The sequence below is a fragment of the Acinonyx jubatus genome, chromosome E1 (assembly GCF_027475565.1).
Source record: "Acinonyx jubatus isolate Ajub_Pintada_27869175 chromosome E1, VMU_Ajub_asm_v1.0, whole genome shotgun sequence".
NCBI lineage: Eukaryota > Metazoa > Chordata > Mammalia > Carnivora > Felidae > Acinonyx > Acinonyx jubatus.
In genome coordinates, this window is record NC_069397.1 from 41,512,742 (window position 1) to 41,532,101 (window position 19,360).

Consider the following 19,360-nt stretch of genomic DNA (forward strand, 5'->3'; position numbering starts at 1 on the left):
TGTGAATTTATGAAGCCGTTTGTAGTTATCACAAGACTGGGGCTCCTGGAGTTTGATAGAAGGTAGGAGGGAGACGCTAAATGTCCTATAAAGTGTAGGAAGGATATCCTGACGCAACCAGGAATTGTCCTGCACACCACTCAATCTTCCTTTGTCTTTCTGGCCACCCACATACATTAGAAACACATTCATAATTATCTGACCTAGAGGCCAGCCCTATTTCACCCACATCTTTTGTAAATGCTTTATTTTTTATTTTTTTAACGTTTATTTATTTTTTTTTTGAGACAGAGAGAGACAGAGCATGAAGGGGGGAGGGTCAGAGAGAGAGGGAGACACAGAATCCAAAATAGGCTCCAGGCTCTGAGCTGTCGGCACAGAGCCCAACGCGGGGCTCAAACTCACAGACCGCAAGATCACGACCTGAGCCGGAGTCGGATGCTCAACCGACTGAGCCACCCAGGAGCCCCTTTTGTAAATGCTTTTAAAATATATTGAGTTTTCCAGGAATAAAACTACCCTGCAATCCTACAGAAGATTTGGCTATATAAAATCACTTTAACGTTTATTTGTCTCCATTAGAACTTTATCAAGGGTAATTCACCATTTCAGAAAATCTTGTCTCCTTGGCCACCTGGCCCGTGTGAGCTGAGTTGCTAACACGACACTCCAGCACTGAGTCTCCATTTACAGTTGCCAGTGATTCATTGCCAGGGATTCCTGTGCATTTACAAGCTTCTGTTCTCTCATGGAGTCAAGCCTGAGCTTTCACACGCAGAAACGTGTATTATTTTATTCTCAATTATTTGTTTCTAATTATTTGTTTTTCCTCTGTATTCCACTTTGAACTTTATATACATTTCTAACGACACCGTGCCTAGGAAAAATGGTATTATCTATGAATTTCATTTCTGAAAATTTGTTAAAGGAGGGTGCAAAACATATATTACCAAAAGCAGGCTTTGGATCTGTTTCTACCGAGAACCTCAGAAAGGACCCTGAGAGCTTACCAAGCACGATCCGGCCTCATGTGGTATCATCGCCTTCTGGGGGCCGCATGTGCTGCCTCTCAGTGTGACGAATGCTATCTAGGGTACATTGGCTACCAGACCAGAGTGGCCACGCCAGAGCTGAGCCCAAACGGAGGCGGAGCCGTCCCAGAGGGGCCTGGACCAAAGGGCTGACTGTGTGTATCTCCTTTTTAAAATTTTTTATTTATTGTTTCTTTCTCTCTTTTTTTCTTTTTAGCTATTTTTGTGTATTTGTTTCTTGCCAGCTAGTGTTGTAGGCACTGGGATACAGCAGGGACCAAGTCACATAAAGTCAAGTCCCTGCTCACACTTTCTGGTGCAGGAGATACAAACAAATGAGTAAATTTTTTTTAAATTTTTTTTTATTAAAAAAAAATTTTTTTTTAACGTTTATTTATTTTTGAGACAGAGAGAGACAGAGCATGAACAGGGGAGGGGCAGAGAGAGAGGGAGACACAGAATCCGAAACAGGCTCCAGGCTCTGAGCTGTCAGCACAGAGCCCGACACGGGGCTCGAACTCAGGACCGTGAGATCATGACCTGAGCCGAAGTCGGACGCCCAACCGACCAAGCCACCCAGGCGCCCCACAAATGAGTAAACTAAGACCATTGCAGACAGTGAGTAACTCCTGAGGGCAATACATCAAGTCACGTGATAGAGAGGGCCAGAGATGGTCCAAAGAAAGGGACAACTAGGGGGTCAGGAGCACCGATGGAGACTGACCCCGGGTGAGGACCGAGGGAAGGTGGAGCAGGTTGGGATGAAAGGAAGTGCCCAGGTAGGGGGCAGGGATGTCGCAGTAACTTCCATGGAAAGAATATTGTGATAGTTACAAACACAGGCCCTGGATCAGCCGTGGATTCAGTTTCTGACTTCACCCCTTCCCAACGACATGACCCCAGTAAAGTTGCTTAACATCTGAGTCTTTCTTTCTTCACTGTAAGACAGGGGTAATAACTGTACCTACCTCGCGCGGTTATGTTAAAGATGAAAAGAGAAGCTTGTACAGAACCTCGATAGAGGTTGTGTGAAACTCGATAGAACGTTAGCAGGATCCACTGTCTTTAAAAAAATTTTTTTTTATGTTTATTCATTTTTTGAGACAAAGAGACAGAAAGTGTGAGTGGGGGAGGGGCAGAGAGAGAGGGAGACACAGAATCTGAAACAGGGTCCAGGCTCTGAGCTGTCAGCACAGAGCCCGGAGCAGGGCTCAAACTCACAAACCGTGAGATCATGACCTGAGCCAAAGTTGGACGCTCACCCGGCTGAGCCACCCAGGCGCCCCTACAGGAACTGCTTTCTTAAAACACTGAAATCAAGTACACCAGCGACCATCCTAACATACAAGATTGAATGAAAGTCCCCTGAAGGGCACTTGAGTACAGATTTCTCTGCTAACTTGTTGGAAGAATTTGTCTCCGTTCTGGGCCTGGGCTTGTTCACCTTTATAATAGAATAATATTCCGGGCCCTACTTCCCTCCCAGGACTCCTGAGTGGCTAAGACAGATGAAATGTGTAAAAGGGATTTGTTACCAGGAAAGGGTGCTGGGGTTGGGGATGGGCGGCTCCTTCCACCCTCCCGCCTTCCTTCCTTGCAGCCGCCTCCTCTCTGCCCCTCCTCAGGCTCCTGGAGATGACTGTGACTTGACCTCTCTGAGCTGTTTGGGGAGAGCGGTTTCCTCACCTAGGCCCTGGCCTGGTGCTTCAGAGCTAGATCATCAGATTAACAAGAGGAACCCCTCTGATGTCCTAAAAAGAATTCCTCCCATTTTTAATGTGGCAGTTTACAAGGCCTCTTCAAACCCATCATTCTTGTTGAACCTCACATGACATGAATCTCACATGTCGGGGTTATTGTGGACCCATTTTACAGATGAGGAAACTGAATCTTGGAGGAATGAAGTGACCTGTCCAAGTGACTTTAAGCAGGTACTTCTTGGCCTCTATGGTGTCTGCCTGGAGAAGGGCCAGCAGCGCTCAGTGGGCTGGAAGGACTGGGAGGGAGGACTGGGCTGAGCTGGTATTAACATCCATTAGAGCCTGGTGCTATGGGCAAAAGCTCTGATTGACTTAGACTCAGCACGGACCCCACCACTTGGGACTGGGTGACCCTGGACAAGGCCCTTCGCGTGTCATGTATCTGTGAAATGGAGATACCACTCTGCAGTGTTGTTATAAGAACTCAGTGATGGGATACAGGCATTCAAAACACTGTCCTGATTCTTCTGGGCTCCACTCTGCCCCCGGGTCTCTAAGCTCATTATCCTCCCAGCTCTAGTCAATGAGTCAACAACCCAAACTGCCCTTCCATGTCCACCACCCAACCTGTTCAGTTGCTGCCCTTGACAAACTCTGGGCTCCAGCTCCTGGAGGCCATCAGCCGTGCACCCAGCACAGCTGCCCCCGGGGGATTCTCAAGTTCAGAAAAAGGCACAGGGTGGGAAGGGTACTCCACGTACCTTGAGTGGCATGACAGTGACCGGACCACCAACGGGGCCCAGCTTCTCTCAAGCCTTGCAGCTCACGGTCCACCCCCTCCCAGGGCAGAGACTGGACATCTTTACATGTGGGCCCAGGGGAGCTGGGGAAGGGTTTGAAGGACCTGAGCCCCTCTCTTGGCTTTGGCTGCATTTTTAAATTTTTTCACCCTAGTGGGGTCAGATTTTACATCACTGACTTTGTAAATTAAAAAAAAAAATTTTTTTTAATGTTTATTTTTTGGAGTGAGAGAGAGAGAGCGAGCAGGGGAGGGGGCGAGAGAGAGGGAGACACAGAATCTGAAGCAGGCTCCAAGTTCTGAGCTGTCAGCACAGAGCCTGACATGGGGCTCAAACTCATGAACTGTGAGATCATGATTGAGCCGAAGTTGGACGTGTAACTGACTGAGCCACCCAGGTGCCCCTGATTTTGTAAAATTTAACAGAAAAATGAATTCTTTGGTCCTAGATAAATGCAGTTTGGTTGTCCAAATTCTTTCGAACATAGGGATGATGGAGAAGGAAATGACAATTTATTGAGGAACAACTGTGTGCCTGGCCCTTTACATGGACGTGTTAACACATTTGATCCTCCTGAACTCCCTACTGGGTAACTACAGTTAGTCCATTTCACATTTAGGGTCAAAGAAGTAAGCCAAAGTCACCCCACAGGCAGGAGGCAGAGCTGTAACCCGAGATCAGCAGACGGTGACAAGTTCCCGCCCGCCGCTGCTCAGATCCCAACCCATTGTCCTGATTTCCAGGAAAGAGTTGACTCTTGTCCCCTGGCACCGGCCACCCGCCTGTCCCAGAGGCCACTCTGGCTTCCTGTAGACTCCCGGGACCAGTCCTTGCCCTGGAAGTTCACCTCCAGAACATACCATGCTCTCAGGATATACAAAACCGAAACTTTAACCCAGGAATGTGCCCCTCCTCTCCTGTAGGAGGCAGATGCTGGCTTCCACATCTGGATAGGAGAAGAGAAGTCAGCCCATCCTCTCCCGTGTCATGTCCCACCCTGACCCCATCTCGGAGGGACTGATTCTTCTTTGGCCACCTCTGCCCTTGTCTGGCTGAGGGAACCTGATGGTTTTCAATCTCGTGATTGCACAGGAGTCAGGACCAGCTGCCCCGGGCGGTGGGGGGGGAGGGGGGGGATGGAGTTCCAGACACTGGGCCAGCAGGATGAGATGGGGTGCAGCCCTGGTGGAGAACCAGGTGTGTTTCTGGGACGAGAAACCCCGGGGTGGGGGGGGCCAGGACTAGGGAGGAGAGAGTGAGGTGGGCTGAGGGGCAGGCGACAGTCTCCCAAGCTAAAGTGGGGGTGGGGGTGGCGGTGCGATAGGAGGGCCCAAGGGGAAGAACCCCCACAATGGGGGCAGCTCTATTAACTGAGCGCGTACTTGGTTCAGGCTGCGCACTGAGCGCTCTGCAGGCATTACTTGACTCTGATGGGGGGAACTGCCTCAGTCTCAGAGTCTGCAATGTGCACATCAGGACTCTGTGGCCAGGCTTATAAGTCACGCAGTTCGTAAGAGGAAGAAGAAGTGGAGAATAGTTTCCTCGCCGAGTTCCAGGTTCCTCGTTCCATAAAAAGGGGGCTGAGCAGGATAAGCGGGTCTCAGACCTCAGCCATCTGCAGCTGCTAAAGCTCCCCAGCTGATTCCAAAGGGTAGCTGGCATCGAGAACATGGGCTAGAGGATCCCCGATCCCCAGATCCCCGAAGGCCCCTCCAGCCAGGGCCTCTGCAAAGCTAAGGAATCCACTTCCTCTACCGGCCTTCCCCTCCCCCATTCATCCCTCCCCTCCCCCCACCCATCCTGCATCCACCCCACAACTGGATTTGAGGGTACCACCTAGCATCACTCTCCCCAGGGTCAGTGGGGCCGTCACAGCTCCCTGTAGACTTGGGATCTCGCAGTGGACAGGGAGCAGGGCAGTGCTCACTCACTGCTCAGATGGCTACACTGAGCCCAGAGGCGAAGCAAGAATTCCCAAATGCACACTGATTTAGAAATACGGGGGTGGGGTGGGGGACTGGGTGGCTCAATTAATCCTCCGATTCTTGGTTTCAGCTCAAGTCGTGATTTTTCCGTACGTGGGATTGAGCCCCAAGTCAGGCTCTGTGCTAACAGCATTGAGCCTGCTTGGGATTCTCTCTCTCTCTCTCTCTCTCTCTCTCTCTGCTCCTCCCCCACTCATGCTCGCTTAGGCGCGTGCTCTCTCTCTCTGTCTCAAAATAAACTAACATTTAAAAAAAAAGAAATGCAAGGGAAACTCACAGAAGAAACTTAAAGGGTTTGAAAGTGGATGTCTGGGGCAGGAAAAGAAACAGGACAAGAGGACCGTTTTGTGCTACCATTTGGTTAACATTTATATGCATGTTACTTTTTGCTAAAAATAATAATTGATTTGGGGCGCCTGGCTGGTTCAGTCGGTGGAGCGTGCAACTCTTGACTTTGGGGTCATGAGTTCGAGCTCAAAGTTGGATGTAGAGATTACTTTAAAAACATAGTAACTGATTAAAACACAGCAACAAAGAAAGTGACCTGCCCACTGGCACTGGGCAAGTTACAGCCTATGCCTATGCTGGGACAGGAACCCGTGTCTCCTGATTTCCTCCAGTAGCTCTGTTGCCAAACATCCTGCCACAGCCTCTGGCCTGGCCACTGACCCGGTCCCAGGTCCCCTCCCCCACACTATCCAGAAGCCTGCAGGGCCTAGCAGAGTTCCATAGGCTCACCAGTCAGGTGCCTGATGATGAGGGCAGGCGCCAACAACTGCTCACCCCAAGGTGACTCAGGCAGGAAGGGGAAGGAGTAGGTGTGAGGGAGGAGAGGCTGTTTCTGTGCCCTCACTCCAAACTTAATCTTCAGGGCTGCCAGATCTGGCAAATAAAAATGTAAGATGCCCAGTTAAACTTGAATTTCAGACACACAGTGATTATTTTTTTTAAGTGTAAGTATGTCTCAAATATTGCATGAGATGTACTTATACTAAAAAAAATTTCTGGGTCACCTGGGTGGCTCAGTCGGTGAAGTGTCCGACTTCGGCTCAGGTCGTGATCTCGTGGGCTGCAAGTTCAAGCCCCGGGTTGGGCTCTGTGCTGACAGCTTGGAGCCTGGAGCCTGTTTCAGAGTCTGTGTCTCCTTCTCTCTCTGCCCCTCCCTCACTCACACTCGGTCTCTCTCTCTCTCTCAAAAACAAATAAACATAAAAAAAATTTTTGTTTAATTTTTTTCTTTTTTTAAAGTTTATTTTTGCAGAGAGAGTGAGAGAGAGAGAGCATGAGGGGGGAGGGCCAGGGAGAGAGGGAGACACAGAATCTGAAACAGGCTTCAGGCTCTGAGCTGTCAGCACAGAGCCCGACGCGGGGCTCGAACTCACGGACAGCGAGATCATGACCCGAGCCGAAGTCGGACGCTCAACCGACTGAGCCACCCAGGTGCCCCTAAAAAAGAATGTTTTTTAATAAAAAATTTTCATTTCTACTCTGAGATTCAAATTTAACTGGGAATCTTATGTTTTATCTGGCAACTCAAGAGCTTGGGGGTGAAAGGCCCCATCCCTGGGGCCCTTGTGGCTCTTCTGTGGGGGCAGAACAGTAACTCTAAATGAAGAAAATCCTGCAGGGTGATTGGAAGAATCAGGGAGAGACTGAGAGAACTGGAAGGAAGGAAAGAGAGGGAAGCCGCCCAGTCCTTTAATCAGACCATTGCCTCTGAAAACAGCCATGGGCCTGGCCTGGAGGAACCTCTTCACCAGGGAGATACATCCAGGGACCTCTCCATGCCAGACTTCTCAGTGGAACCTCCTGTCACCTTCGGTGCCTCAACACTAGCACCTGAGGTCATCCAGCTGGGGCTGTAGTAAGAATAGAAACAGACCATATTTATAGAACATATCTATAACTTCTTAAACAAGAGGAAAGGGGAAAGGCAGAAGCCACACAGGAAAAGACCGATCACTAGATTTCCGATGACATAACAAAGACACAACTTGTGACCACAAAAGAAAACATAAACCGGGGTGCCTGGGTGTCTCAGTCAGTTAAATGTTCGACTTCAGCTCAGATCATGATCTCACAGTCCGTGAGTTCAAGCCCCACTTCGGGCTTTCTACTGTCAGCGCAGAGCTCACTTCGGATCCTCTGTCACCGCCCCCCTCTTCCCTTCCCCTGCTCTCTCTCTCTCTCTCAAAAAAAAACAAACATTAGAAAAAAAAACCACAAACAAGGATAAAAGACAAATGACGGATTGAGAGTAGATATCTGCAACATATAAAATACCCAGAATACATAAAGAGCTCCCACAGTTCAACAGGAAAAAGACAAACACTGAAGAAAAATAAAGAATAATGTGATGGTTAGTTTTATGTGTCAACTTGGTGGATGTTTTGGGGTGGGATTCACATTGAAATTGATAGATTTTGGCTAAAGCCAGTTGCCCTCCATAATGTGAGTGGGCCTCATCCAATCAGTTGAGGGCCTGAATAGAACACAAAAAACTGTCCTTTCCAAACAAGGAGAAATTCTCCAGTGCTGGCCCACACTTCAGATTTTGGACTTTTCGCTTCCATAATCACGTGAGTCAATTCTATATAAATTTATATTAAATCTCTTTCTATATACACATCAATCGGTTCTGTTTCTCTGGAGAACCTAATACAAATAAGAACAGGCAATTCACAGAAGAAATACATATGCAGAATAAGCATATGAAAAAAATGCTCAGCTTCCCTAGAGATCAAGAAAATGCAGATAAAACAACCATGGAATATCTTTTGTCATTAGATTGGCAAAACATCTTTTTTTAACGTTTATTTATTTACTTTGAGAGAGAGAGAGAGAGAGAGAGCAAGCAGTGGAGGGGCAGAGAGAAAGGGAGACAGAGAATCCCAAGCCGGCTCTGCACTGTCAGCACAGAGCCCAATGCTGGGCTCAAGCTCACAAACCGTGAATGAGATCATGACCTGAGCCAAAATCAAGGGTCAGATGCTTAACTGACTGAGCCACCCAGGTGCCTGGCAAAACATCTTTTAAACTGGCATATTCAGGGGCGCCTGGGTGGCTCAGTCGGTTAAGCGTCTGACTTCAGCTCAGGTCACGATCTCGCGGTCCGTGAGTTCGAGCCCCGCATCGGGCTCTGGGCTGATGGCCCAGAGCCTGGAGCCTGCTTCCGATTCTGTGTCTCCCTCTCTCTCTGCCCCTCCCCCGTTCATGCTCTGTCTCTCTCTGTCTCAAAAATAAATAAACGTTAAAAAAAATTTAAACTGGCATATTCAGTGTTGGTGAGTATCTGAAAAATAAGTTCCCTCAAATAGTGTGACTGGGAGTGTAAGCAGGAAAAGAATTAAAGCAATCTGGCAGCAACATTTCACATCCTTTACCTAGCAATATTACTTTTAGGGATTCAACCTCCATTTGAGCACTCGGAAACATGTTCACACATATTTATTGCATAATTATTTGTAACTGCAAAAAAATGGAAACACACAAAGGTCCCTTAAATGAGACTGGTTAAGTAAACTATGTAGCATCTACAGTGGGAACATAAAGCCATCCCATGTTCATGAATAGGAAGACTTAGTAAATATTATGTTGGCAATGCAGCCCAAATTGACCTATAGATTCAGTGCATTGCCTATCAAAATCTCAGCTGTCAGAACAGAAACAGATTCTAAAATTCACATAGAAATTTGAGGGACCCAGAATAGCCAAAACAATTTTGAAAAAGAAGTTGGAAGACCCCCGCTTTTTCCAATTTCAAAACTTGCTACAAAACTGTAGTAATCAAGACAATGTGTATTGGCATGAGGTCAGATGTATAGATCAATGGAATAGAATTGAGAGTCCACAAATAAACCCTCACATTTACAGTCAATTGATTTTTTAAAAAAATTTTTTAAGTTTATTTATTTTTGAGACAGAGAGAGACAGAGCATGAACAGGGAAGGGTCAGAGAGAGAGGGAGACACAGAATCGGAAGCAGGCTCCAGGCTCTGAGCCATCAGCCCAGAGCCCGACGCGGGGCTCGAACTCACGGACCGCGAGATCGTGACCTGAGCTGAAGTCGGACGCTTAACCGACTGAGCCACCCAGGCGCCCCTCAATTGATTTTCTCAAAATTAAAAATCACAAAGTCTGGCCAAAGGGGCCTGGGAGGGCTCAGGGAATGGGACAAATGGGGATGGACCCTTTGATGTCATATCTCTTTGTGACTCTGGAAGTTTCTTTTCAGTTGCTTCTTTTCAGTCTTCCCTGTTCAAAAAATGATGCACCCTCCTTAAAAGCAAAAAGCAGAGGGAGAGAGATTCCTAAATTGGAGGGCTTAAAGACACTGGAGTATTTCTTGAAGAACGTGAAAGATGTTCTGCACTTTTGGGGGGAACTGTACTCTATCCACTGAAGTGGAATTTCACCGCACCCATTTTAACAAGTAAATGCATTTTGTTTATAGTAAATATATTTCACATTTCTTTGCCATAGTAATCAAAATAACTGCATGTGATTCAGATTTTTCTAAAGCTTGGACTCATACGTTGATTATTAATTACCTTCTCCTTTGAGAGTGATGCCCACAGGGCACACCGACTTATCCAGGACCGTTTGCCCCTACACCCAGTGTCTCCAGGATGTTAAGCTTCTAAGTCCTTCAGTCTGTCTTTTGCATTTTGTTTCTGTTGAATGCTTTTAATCTGTGCTCAACTCCAAGTGACTCCTTCTAGAAACTTCCGTGCACACATCCCCTGGTATTTCTGTCATCTACTGTTTCTGGGAAGTCGGGTAACATGTATTAAAAATATATGAGATAAGTGGGGCACCTGGCTGGCTTAGTTGGTAGAGCATGAAACTCTTGATCTTAGGGTGCTGTAGAGCCCCACGTATGTGTGTGTGTATGTGTATGTGCATATATGTATACATATACATATAAAAAATAAAACAAAAGAAGCTGTGTGAAGAAAACTTTGAGCTCTTTCATGGAGACGGTTTATGATCCTTTTGAGAGGGTTTCTCAACCTCAACACTACTAATATTTCAGGCAGAATAATCTTTGTGATGGGTGTCATCCTTTGCATTAGAAGATGTTTAGCAGCATCCCTGGCCTCCGCCTACCAGATGCCAGGAGCACCTCCCCCTTGTTGTAACAACCCAGAATATCTCCGCACACTGCCAAATGTCCCTGGTGTGCAAATCGCTCCTTTAAGGATATTTTTCGTGAGACTCGTTTCAATCACTCTATTTTTTTTTCCTCCCGCGTTTATTTTTTACATGGTTCTGTGCAGTTGTGATTAAGAGGCTCATTGATTGAGTGGCCTAACATTTCATGAAAAGTGTGCGTGCACGCGCTTTGTTAATGGAAGCGTGAGCTATACTCCTTTGCCTCAGGATATACAGGGAGGAAACTGCACAAAAGCCAGAGCAGGCAAAGAGTAGTCTTGATTCTCAGCAGGAGCCTCCAACGTTCCCCAGACCTCTAGCCCCAGGCTGAGCACGGCTGCTACACAATCCCTCCACCCTGCCACTCCCCCACGGCAGACTGCCACCACCCCTAAGTTGGGCTGTTTGTCCCCTCTCCCTGCCTCGCACTCAGCTCAAGCTGTTTACCCTGCAGTGCCCCACTCTGTATAACCAAACATGGCCCTTCCTCCCAGGCCTGGAACGAGGCTTTCTCTGGGCCTCTCCTCTCCCCTGGTGCATCTATCAACCGCCTCGGCCTGAGCCGGGGCCTTTGGCACTGGGCGCCTGGCTTTTTTTGCTGGCTAATCTGTTCCGTGTGGTCCACTTCTCTCCTCACGGGCCATGTCAGTTCCTGGAAGGCAGGGCTGACTCAAACAAGGAATCCATTTCTACTATGCACCCACCCCCAGCCCAGCCTTGTGCCAGGCACCCAACAGCTCCTCGAGCCCACAACGTTGAACTGGGCATTTAATCCCTGCCCAAGGCTGCTCTTCCCATCTGGTTTCCTAAAGCTCTCCCCCCACCCCCACCCCCGCACCCCTGTCTAGGCACTCCTCCAACCCCTCCCCACCTGCCAGTTAAAATCCTCCCAGATTCAGCTCAAAAAGGTGCCCTTAAGGTGGAATTAAATCTTTTCCTCCCTGCCGAGAGCCAGCCTATCACCTCTTCCCTACACACATCTGTAACACCTGGCACACGACTTTGCATTTTACGTTAGATCTAACGTGAGCCTGTCTCACCTTCTCCACCCACTCACACCCCGCTGCCAGCGCCCTAAGGAAGGGGACTGAGAGCTGTTCATCCTTGCCCTCCCAACTCTCTTTCAACTCCTTTGGGGCCTGGCTGCCCAGCATTTAATGAGTTTGTGGAACAGAATAGAAACAGGTGCACGAACGTCCCTAATCCAGAAGCTGACATCCCGTAAACGTCCTTGAACGCACTGTGTAAGGGGTAGCTCCCTTGTTGGTCAATGTCTTCAGACAGGCACTGTCCCACCTTGGGGCAAACTCTACCAGGCGCCCGCAACCCTGCCGGGCCGGGCCCGGACGTCACATGATTGTCCAATCACATGATCCCGCAAAAAAGTGGGGGAGGGTGGGAAGAGAGACGTAGGGAGGGGGGGAAAGAGAATTGAGTAAGAAAGCAGCACAGCTTTTCAGGCTGGCCCCGCCTCTACATCGACCAATAGCCAGTAGAAGCCCGACATTCAGGACACCTGGCCAATGGAAATTGAGGTGGGCGGGCCATCGCGCTGCCAGGCCCAAGTCCGGGAGCTTCCCGGCCGCGGCTACCCAGAGAGCGCGGAGCGAGTCGCAGGTAAGAAGGGCGGCCGCGCAGATCTCTCGCTTGCTTCTTCCCAGGGGTTCGGCCAAGCGGACGAGAGGCTTGGGATTCCTCCAGAGTTTCAGCCGGGAGGCAAGAGAAGACTGGCTTAGAGAAACTCCTTTGGGGATTTCCGATGCACTGGAGACAGTTTTAGGGGGTGGGAGTAAGCAGTGACTGCAGTGACCCACGTGAGAATGGGGCTCTCTCCCTCTCCAGCATCCTCGGGAGCTGCAGCCCTTTCCCCCAAAGCTGGGGCCACTCTGTTCTTGAGCCGGCTCCGGCCGCGTCCCGGTGCTGGTGGTGGTGTTGGTGGGTGGCCCCTGGGCGCCTGGGAATGAGAGAGGCGTCGGCCCCTGGTCCGGGAGCTCAGAGAGCTGCGAGTGGGCTGGAGACCCTGGTTCCTTCAAAGATAGCATGGACTTGGGAATGGTGACTGAACCCCTGGGTTGTGTCTGACTCTCCCTTACTTCCTCTGGAGCGGGGTGGAACCAGCTAACTTCCGCCTCTCTCGGCCACTTTTCCTGCTCGCTCGCAGTTGGGTTCCCTCACCTTTTGGGAATCTCTCTCCTGACGCTCGGAGTTGGGGGCTGCCACCTAGTGGAAGATGGCAGAGCTGGGGGTTTGAAGAGGCAGGCTCCTGTCCTCCCTCTCTACTGTGGGCTGGGGGTGAGAGAGGCTGCCATTCAGAACCCTACTGAGACGAGTTAGGCCCCTTCTTCCCCCATCCCTGATCCTGAGTGTGTACGCGCGTCTGTACATTTGTATTCACTAGAAGCATTCGCTATATTCCCTAACCTTAGGATACCAAGGACAGAAAGTATGTGTAAATAAATCACTAGGGTGTTCAATGGTCTGAGATCTGTGCAGACAGCACCCCTTTTGGCTTAAGCCAGGGTAGTGGGACGGCCTATGAGGGGTTGAGGTTGGACTCCCAGGAAGCAGGTGGGACCAGCTATGGATGCCTTGCCTGGGAGCTGTGGGTGTTGGTGAGAGGGTGAAAGGGGCCAAGGTCCAGGATCAGCCAGACAATGGCCTCCTGGAAATGGTCTTTGAACTGGGAATGGGGCACCGAGGAAAGCCAGGTGAGGGAGAGAGGGTGCCAGTGACTGGGCGAGTGTAAGTCCTTGCCACCCATAGCGTGCAATGTCCACTCACAGACTCATGGGGAAGCTGAGGCCCAAAGGCAGGAAGCTACTTTTGAGGCTCTCACAATCAGTGGTGGCAATTCTAGGACTAGCACTCAAGTGCAGTATCCAGGCAGCCCCTGCACTTGTCGTTTCTGTTTTGTCTTGTCCTCCTGCTCAGAAAATGCTTGTCTCCCTCCTCTGCTTGGACCCCAGGCCTCTAGTCTCCTGGGATTGGGGGTGGGAGTGGGGGGGGGGGGGTCCATTCCTGGGCACTGTCCATGGTGCCACTTTGTGAAACAAACCCAGGTCCAGTATGCTTTGGAGCCATCAAAGCCTGTCATCTCCATGACTTGATATATGACATGGGCATGTTACTAAACATTTCTGAGCCTCAGTTTCCTCCTTTGAAAAGTAAAGGAAATAATTACTACTTTGGATGGTGGTTTCAAAGAAGAAAGAAAATAATATAGTGTAACTGGTGCACGAGAGGGTCAACAAACATTACTGTTTTTGCTCCTCTAGGCAGGGTAACATCTCTTGGGCCCATCCCATTGACCTAGCAGGGCTGGCTGAGCTTGGGGAAAAGTCATTAAGGAAGTGAAAGGCCCCACAGAGATCGATGATCGTTTTTTTTCCACTGTTGCAGCTGGGTGGGCACATGGGGTCCTCTCCACAAACTGCTGAGTTTCGGCTTTGGGGTAGGGGGAGAGGCAGGGATTGGAAGTGGTATGTTTGAGGAGCCTGAAAGGGTCCAGTGGTGTTGTGTGGCCCCTTAGAACACAGGTGTCTCAAAGGCTGGCCCAGTCTGTGCATCCCCTTCCCTGGGTGGGGTGGAGACAGTCAGTGGGCAGGTGTGGCCTCTGGGGAAGGCAGCTCAGATTACACTGGCTACCACACTTCCCGTTTCACAACTTTCTCAACTCATTGGTTTCCCATATCATCATGTGACACCCCTCCCTTGCCCCCAACAGGCCTTGGCAGGTGTGACCACAGCATCAGACAAGGAGGCATCTGGAGGGTCTGGCTGGGGAAGTGGAACCCTTGCTTTTCTTCAAGGGGGGACTCCCTCTTTGCTCCCCAGCTCAGTCTTCCCATGACTACTGACACCTCCTCACCCCCTGGAGGTGACCCATGTCGCTACAGATCAGATCCCCAAATTTTCCTTTCATATGCTTGCATTTTTTTTCCTAAGACTTTATTTATTTTTTTATGTAATCTCTACAGCCAACATGGGGCTCGAACCTGCATCTCTGAGATCAAGAGTCGTATGCCCTACCGACTAAGCCCCCACACACCTACATCTTTACACACTTACCCACAGAGACTGAGGCATCTGGCCACGTTTGGGGGACACAGGTTTTGTTTTTTTAATGTTTTTATTTTTGAGAGAGACAGAGTGTGAGTGGGGGAGGGGCGGAGAGAGAGGGAGACACAGAATCCAAAGCAGGCTCCAGGCTCTGAGCTGTCAGCACGGAGCCCGACGCAGGGCTCGAGCTCACAAATCGCAATGTCATGACCTGAGCCAAAGTCGGACACTCAACTGACTGAGCCACCCGGGTGCCCCAGGGGACACAGGCTGACACATGTACCTGCATCAGTATTCATGCTCATCGCTGTACGTGTGCTGGTGCACGTGTGACACATACACAGGACACATATAGGGCGCACATCTTTTTTCCCTCCTGGATAACGAATTGTTGGAGAAGCTCAGACAGTATCCTGCCTGGGCTGGACTGGCCCCAGAATCAAGGGTCACCTGGGCTCAAGCCAGTTGCCAGATGCCTCTTGGTATTTTGCAGGCAGACCATGTGGACTTTGGTGAGCTGGGTGGCCTTAGTGGCAGGGCTGGTAGCTGGAACACAGTGCCCAGATGGTCAGTTCTGCCCTGTGGCCTGCTGCCTGGACCCAGGAGGAGTCGGCTATAGCTGCTGCAGTCCTGTTCTGGTGAGTGCCCTTCTGCCCAGGTGAGAGCTGGCAGCCTGGGATTTCCCAAAGGGTCATCTTAGCTTGGCTAGAGGAGAGGGCCGAGCTTGGGTCCTTCAGTTTATCGCCTCCTCTTCACTTTCCAGGGCAAGGGGCCCACAGCGCTGAGCAGGCATCTGGGCAGACCCTGCCAGGTAGATGCCCATTGCTCTCCTGGCTACTCCTGCCTCCTCACCATCTCGGGGACCTCTAGCTGCTGCCCATTCCCAGAGGTGAGGGTGCTATTAGCCCAAAAGAGGGGCTCAAGTCTGCATACAGACGTTTCCTCCACTCACCCCAGGTAAAAAGTCCTCGCCAACGCAGGCATCTCTGTCCCGCAGGCTGTGTCGTGCGGTGACGGCCGCCACTGCTGCCCACGGGGCTACCACTGCAGCGCTGACGGGCAGTCCTGCTTCCGAAGACCAGGTGCGGCAGGGGTGGAGGTGGAGGGTGGGCAGATGGGTGGTCTGTGGAGGCTGGACTGCCCAGGAACCCAGCCATCTGGGTGACCTGATTCCTGACCTTGTGCCCTCATTCCTGTGGCATCTGTACTAAGCAACGCCTTTGCTCTGGACAGAAGGGCACACTAGGCTAGGAAGGGGCAGGAGACAATGCCAGCCTCCAGGCCCAGGGCCAGGCATTGTGAGGGTGGAGAGACGCCAAGCTGGGCTGGTTTAAGGCCAACGCAGGCAGTGGATGCCCCTGCCCTGTGCCGTGTTGCTGAGGCAATGAGTGGCTTGTGAGGAGAGTGGGTTAGGAGTGCCTGGGAGAACACCCAGCCCCAGTGCTGGCCCCCTAGTCCCCACCCCCCACCCCCAAGCCTGCAGGCCCTGGTGCCAGCCACTCCTTCAGTGATGGGATAATGGCTTCCACTGACTGGGTTGGCGGAATCCTGGGTCATCCTGTCCACAGATACCAACCCCTTGGGTGCCATCCAGTGCCCTGATGGCCGGTTCGAATGCCCCAACTCCTCCACGTGCTGCACTATGCTAGATGGCTCCTGGGGATGCTGCCCCATGCCCCAGGTACAGGCTTGGGAAGATGGGGGGCGGCGGGGAGCAGTAGGGGCAGAGCAGGGGACTGGAGGGAGCCAAGACAGAATCAGAACCATCTCTTGTCAGGCTTCTTGCTGCGAAGACAAGGTGCACTGCTGTCCCCATGGTACCTCTTGTGACCTGGCTCATGCCCGCTGCCTCACGGCCACAGGGACCCACCCCCTGGCAAAGAAGATTCCTGCACAGAGGAGTAACCGGGCAGGTTAGGGGATGGGAGAGCATCGGGTTGGGGGTTGGAAGTGGGGCAAGGCCTCATCTGGCTCCCAGCTGGGGAGAAGTTCCCCACCGCCTTGGCTGCCCACAGGCCTCTCTCCCCTTTCAGTGGTCCTGTGCCCCGATGCACAGTCCCAGTGCCCTGATGGTTCTACCTGCTGTGAGCTGCCTAGTGGGAAGTATGGCTGCTGCCCAATACCTAATGTGAGTGAGGGGCTGTGTGCCCACAGCCACCTGGCCTGGACACCTAAGCACTCCAGGGGGTGGGGCCGGCCGGCAGGCTGTTGGGAGCCTGGCCGCTCAGGACGCATGCCACCCCCTAGTGGGAGACTGAGGCAGCGTCCGCTGTCTCCTGGCTGCTCCCCGAGCTGACGGAGACTCCACGTCACAAAGACCTTCTCCCACCCCCACCCAGGCCGTCTGCTGCTCGGACCACCTGCACTGTTGTCCCCAGGACACTGTGTGTGACTTGGTCCAGAGCAAGTGCCTCTCCAAGGAGAACGCTACAGACCTCCTCACCAAGCTGCCGGCGCACGCAGGTACCAGAGTCTGGCCACAGACCCCATTCCGCCTGCACCATGCGCAGGAGCTCTCCACCAAATTGTTCCAGCAACAGATACGGGGGTGGGGGGGCTGATGGCCACAGGGCAGGTACAGGCCTCTTCCTCCACACTGGCTGTTGCCTTAGGATCACTGCTGTGATCCTAAATGTACTCCCCATCCTCGGCATCTGGTTCTAGCTACGGAGCCAGCAAAGGGTTGGGTACCCCAAGGGTTCCCAGTGCCACTGCTGACCTGTTCTCCTTGCATTCGTCACAGTGCAGGAGGTGAAGTGTGACATGGAGGTGAGCTGCCCAGACGGCTACACCTGCTGCCGCCTACAGTCGGGGGCCTGGGGCTGCTGCCCTTTTGCCCAGGTACCCGGGAGTAGTGGGTGGGCTGGACTGAGCAGAAGGTGGCAGCCAGCTAGGCCCCGGTGCCCACCGTCCCCTGTCCATCTGCCCTAGGCTGTGTGCTGTGAGGACCACGTACACTGCTGCCCGGCTGGCTTCAAATGTGACACAGCAAAGGGTACCTGTGAACAGGGGGCCCAGCAGGTGCCCTGGATGATGCAGGCCCTAGCCCACCTCCGCCTGCCGAAACCCCAAGCCGTGGAGAACGATGTCCCTTGTGATAACATCACTAGCTGTCCCTCCTTCAATACCTGCTGTCGACTCACGTCTGGGGAGTGGGGCTGCTGTCCTGCCCCAGAGGTGTGTGGGTAGGGGGATAGCTTGGGGTGCAGGGGGGACAGTGTCTTGGCCTGGGCGGGTAGACTCCTGTTGGCTTTGTTCTTCTGTCGCCTGTCTGGCCCGCAGGTGGCACACCAGCTCTCTGAGACTGTGTCCCAGCCGGAGGAGCTGGGAGTAGGAGAGGGAGTCCGGGTAGGCAGGGGGCTTCCCGTCCCACATAGTAGCTTCCTAGACCATCCTTATCTGCCACTCCCCTTACCCCCCTACAGGCTGTCTGCTGCTCAGACCACCAGCACTGCTGCCCCCATGGCTACACGTGCTTGGCTGGGGGGCAGTGTCAGAGGGGGAACAAGGTGGTGACTGGATTGGAGAAGATGCCTGCCCGCCGGGCTTCCCTGTCTCACCGCAGAGACATGGGCTGTGACCAGCACACCAGCTGCCCAGTGGGGCAGACCTGCTGCCCAAGCTTGAGTGGGGGCTGGGCCTGCTGCCAGTTGCCTCACGTGAGTGCCCTCCCGCCTGCCTCGGACAGGGGAGCGGAGCCCTCCTGGGGAGAGGGGGGAGAGCCTTTAACGCCACTCTGTCCCTCCCAGGCCGTGTGCTGTGAGGACCGCCAGCACTGCTGTCCGGCTGGGTACACCTGCAACGTGAAGGCCCGATCCTGTGAGAAGGAGGCAGACTCTGCCCACCTTGCTGCCCGCCTGGCCCGTGGCCCTCACGTGGGTGTGGGGAACGTGGAATGTGGGGCCCGGCACTTTTGCCACAATAACCAGACCTGCTGCCGAGATAGCCGAGGGGGCTGGGCTTGCTGTCCCTATCGCCAGGTCAGTGCCAGCCCCCTCCTGCCCCCACGGGGCTGGGTATCCACGGGAGCTGGGTCCTGCTGTGTCCAAGTCTGACTCCCCCCTCTGGCCGTCCAGGGAATCTGTTGTGCAGATCAGCGTCACTGCTGCCCTGCTGGCTTCCGATGTGGGGCCAAGGGAATCAAGTGTCTGCGCAGGAAGAGCCTGAGCTGGGACATGCCCTTGAAGGACCCAGCCCCGAGACAGCTGCTGTGAGGAGAGACTGAGGACTGAAGACACTCTGCAGCCCTCGGGACCCTGCTCAGAGAGTACCCACTGCTCAGGCCTCCCCAGCACCTCTCCCCCACCAGATTCTCCCGATTCCCCGATTCTGAGTCCCCCGCCCATCATGGGAGGTGGGGCCTCAATCTAAGGCCTTCCCTGTCTCGGGGAGGGCTGTGGCGAAAGCCATGTTACAAGCTGCCATCCCCTCCCCCAGTTTCCATGAACCCTGTGGCCAGGTGCTCTTCCCTATCCACAGGTGTGTGTTTGTGTGTGTGTGTGTCTGTGTGTGTGTGTACGTGTGCGCGCGCTGCAGTAAAGTTTGTACACTTTCTTAATAGTGTCTGATTTTGGCCACCCTGCCTGCCCCACCATGAGCAAGGGCCCCCATCCCCTGTCCATATTCCCCAA

General features: G+C 52.3%; 1 protein-coding gene across 2 annotated transcripts; it reads left to right on the forward strand.

Moving 5' to 3' along the window:
• Positions 1–12,133: 12,133 nt before the first annotated feature.
• Positions 12,134–19,287, forward strand: GRN (granulin precursor). Of its 2 annotated transcripts, none has more exons than XM_027048990.2 (13): positions 12,134–12,287; positions 15,223–15,367; positions 15,493–15,618; positions 15,727–15,811; positions 16,298–16,410; positions 16,507–16,642; positions 16,745–16,857; positions 17,069–17,192; positions 17,473–17,570; positions 17,661–17,906; positions 18,155–18,388; positions 18,479–18,709; positions 18,806–19,287. In XM_027048990.2, the coding sequence occupies exons 2-13, from the start codon at positions 15,230–15,232 to the stop codon at positions 18,941–18,943; spliced, it is 1,782 nt and encodes a 593-aa protein (XP_026904791.1). In that variant the 5' UTR covers positions 12,134–12,287; positions 15,223–15,229; the 3' UTR covers positions 18,944–19,287. The 2 variants fall into 2 exon arrangements, with proteins under 2 accessions (XP_026904791.1, XP_026904792.1); XM_027048991.2 differs by having other exon boundaries at positions 16,763–16,857.
• The last annotated feature ends 73 nt before the right edge of the window (positions 19,288–19,360 follow it).

Coding starts and splice junctions, on each gene's coding strand:
- GRN (XM_027048990.2), top strand. CDS start 15,230: ATGTGGACTTTGGTGAGCTGGGTGGCCTTAGTGGCAGGGCTGGTAGCT. Junction 15,619..15,726: donor GCTGCTGCCCATTCCCAGAG/GTGAGGGTGCTA, acceptor TCTGTCCCGCAG/GCTGTGTCGTGCGGTGACGG. Junction 17,571..17,660: donor GCTGCTGCCCTTTTGCCCAG/GTACCCGGGAGT, acceptor CATCTGCCCTAG/GCTGTGTGCTGTGAGGACCA.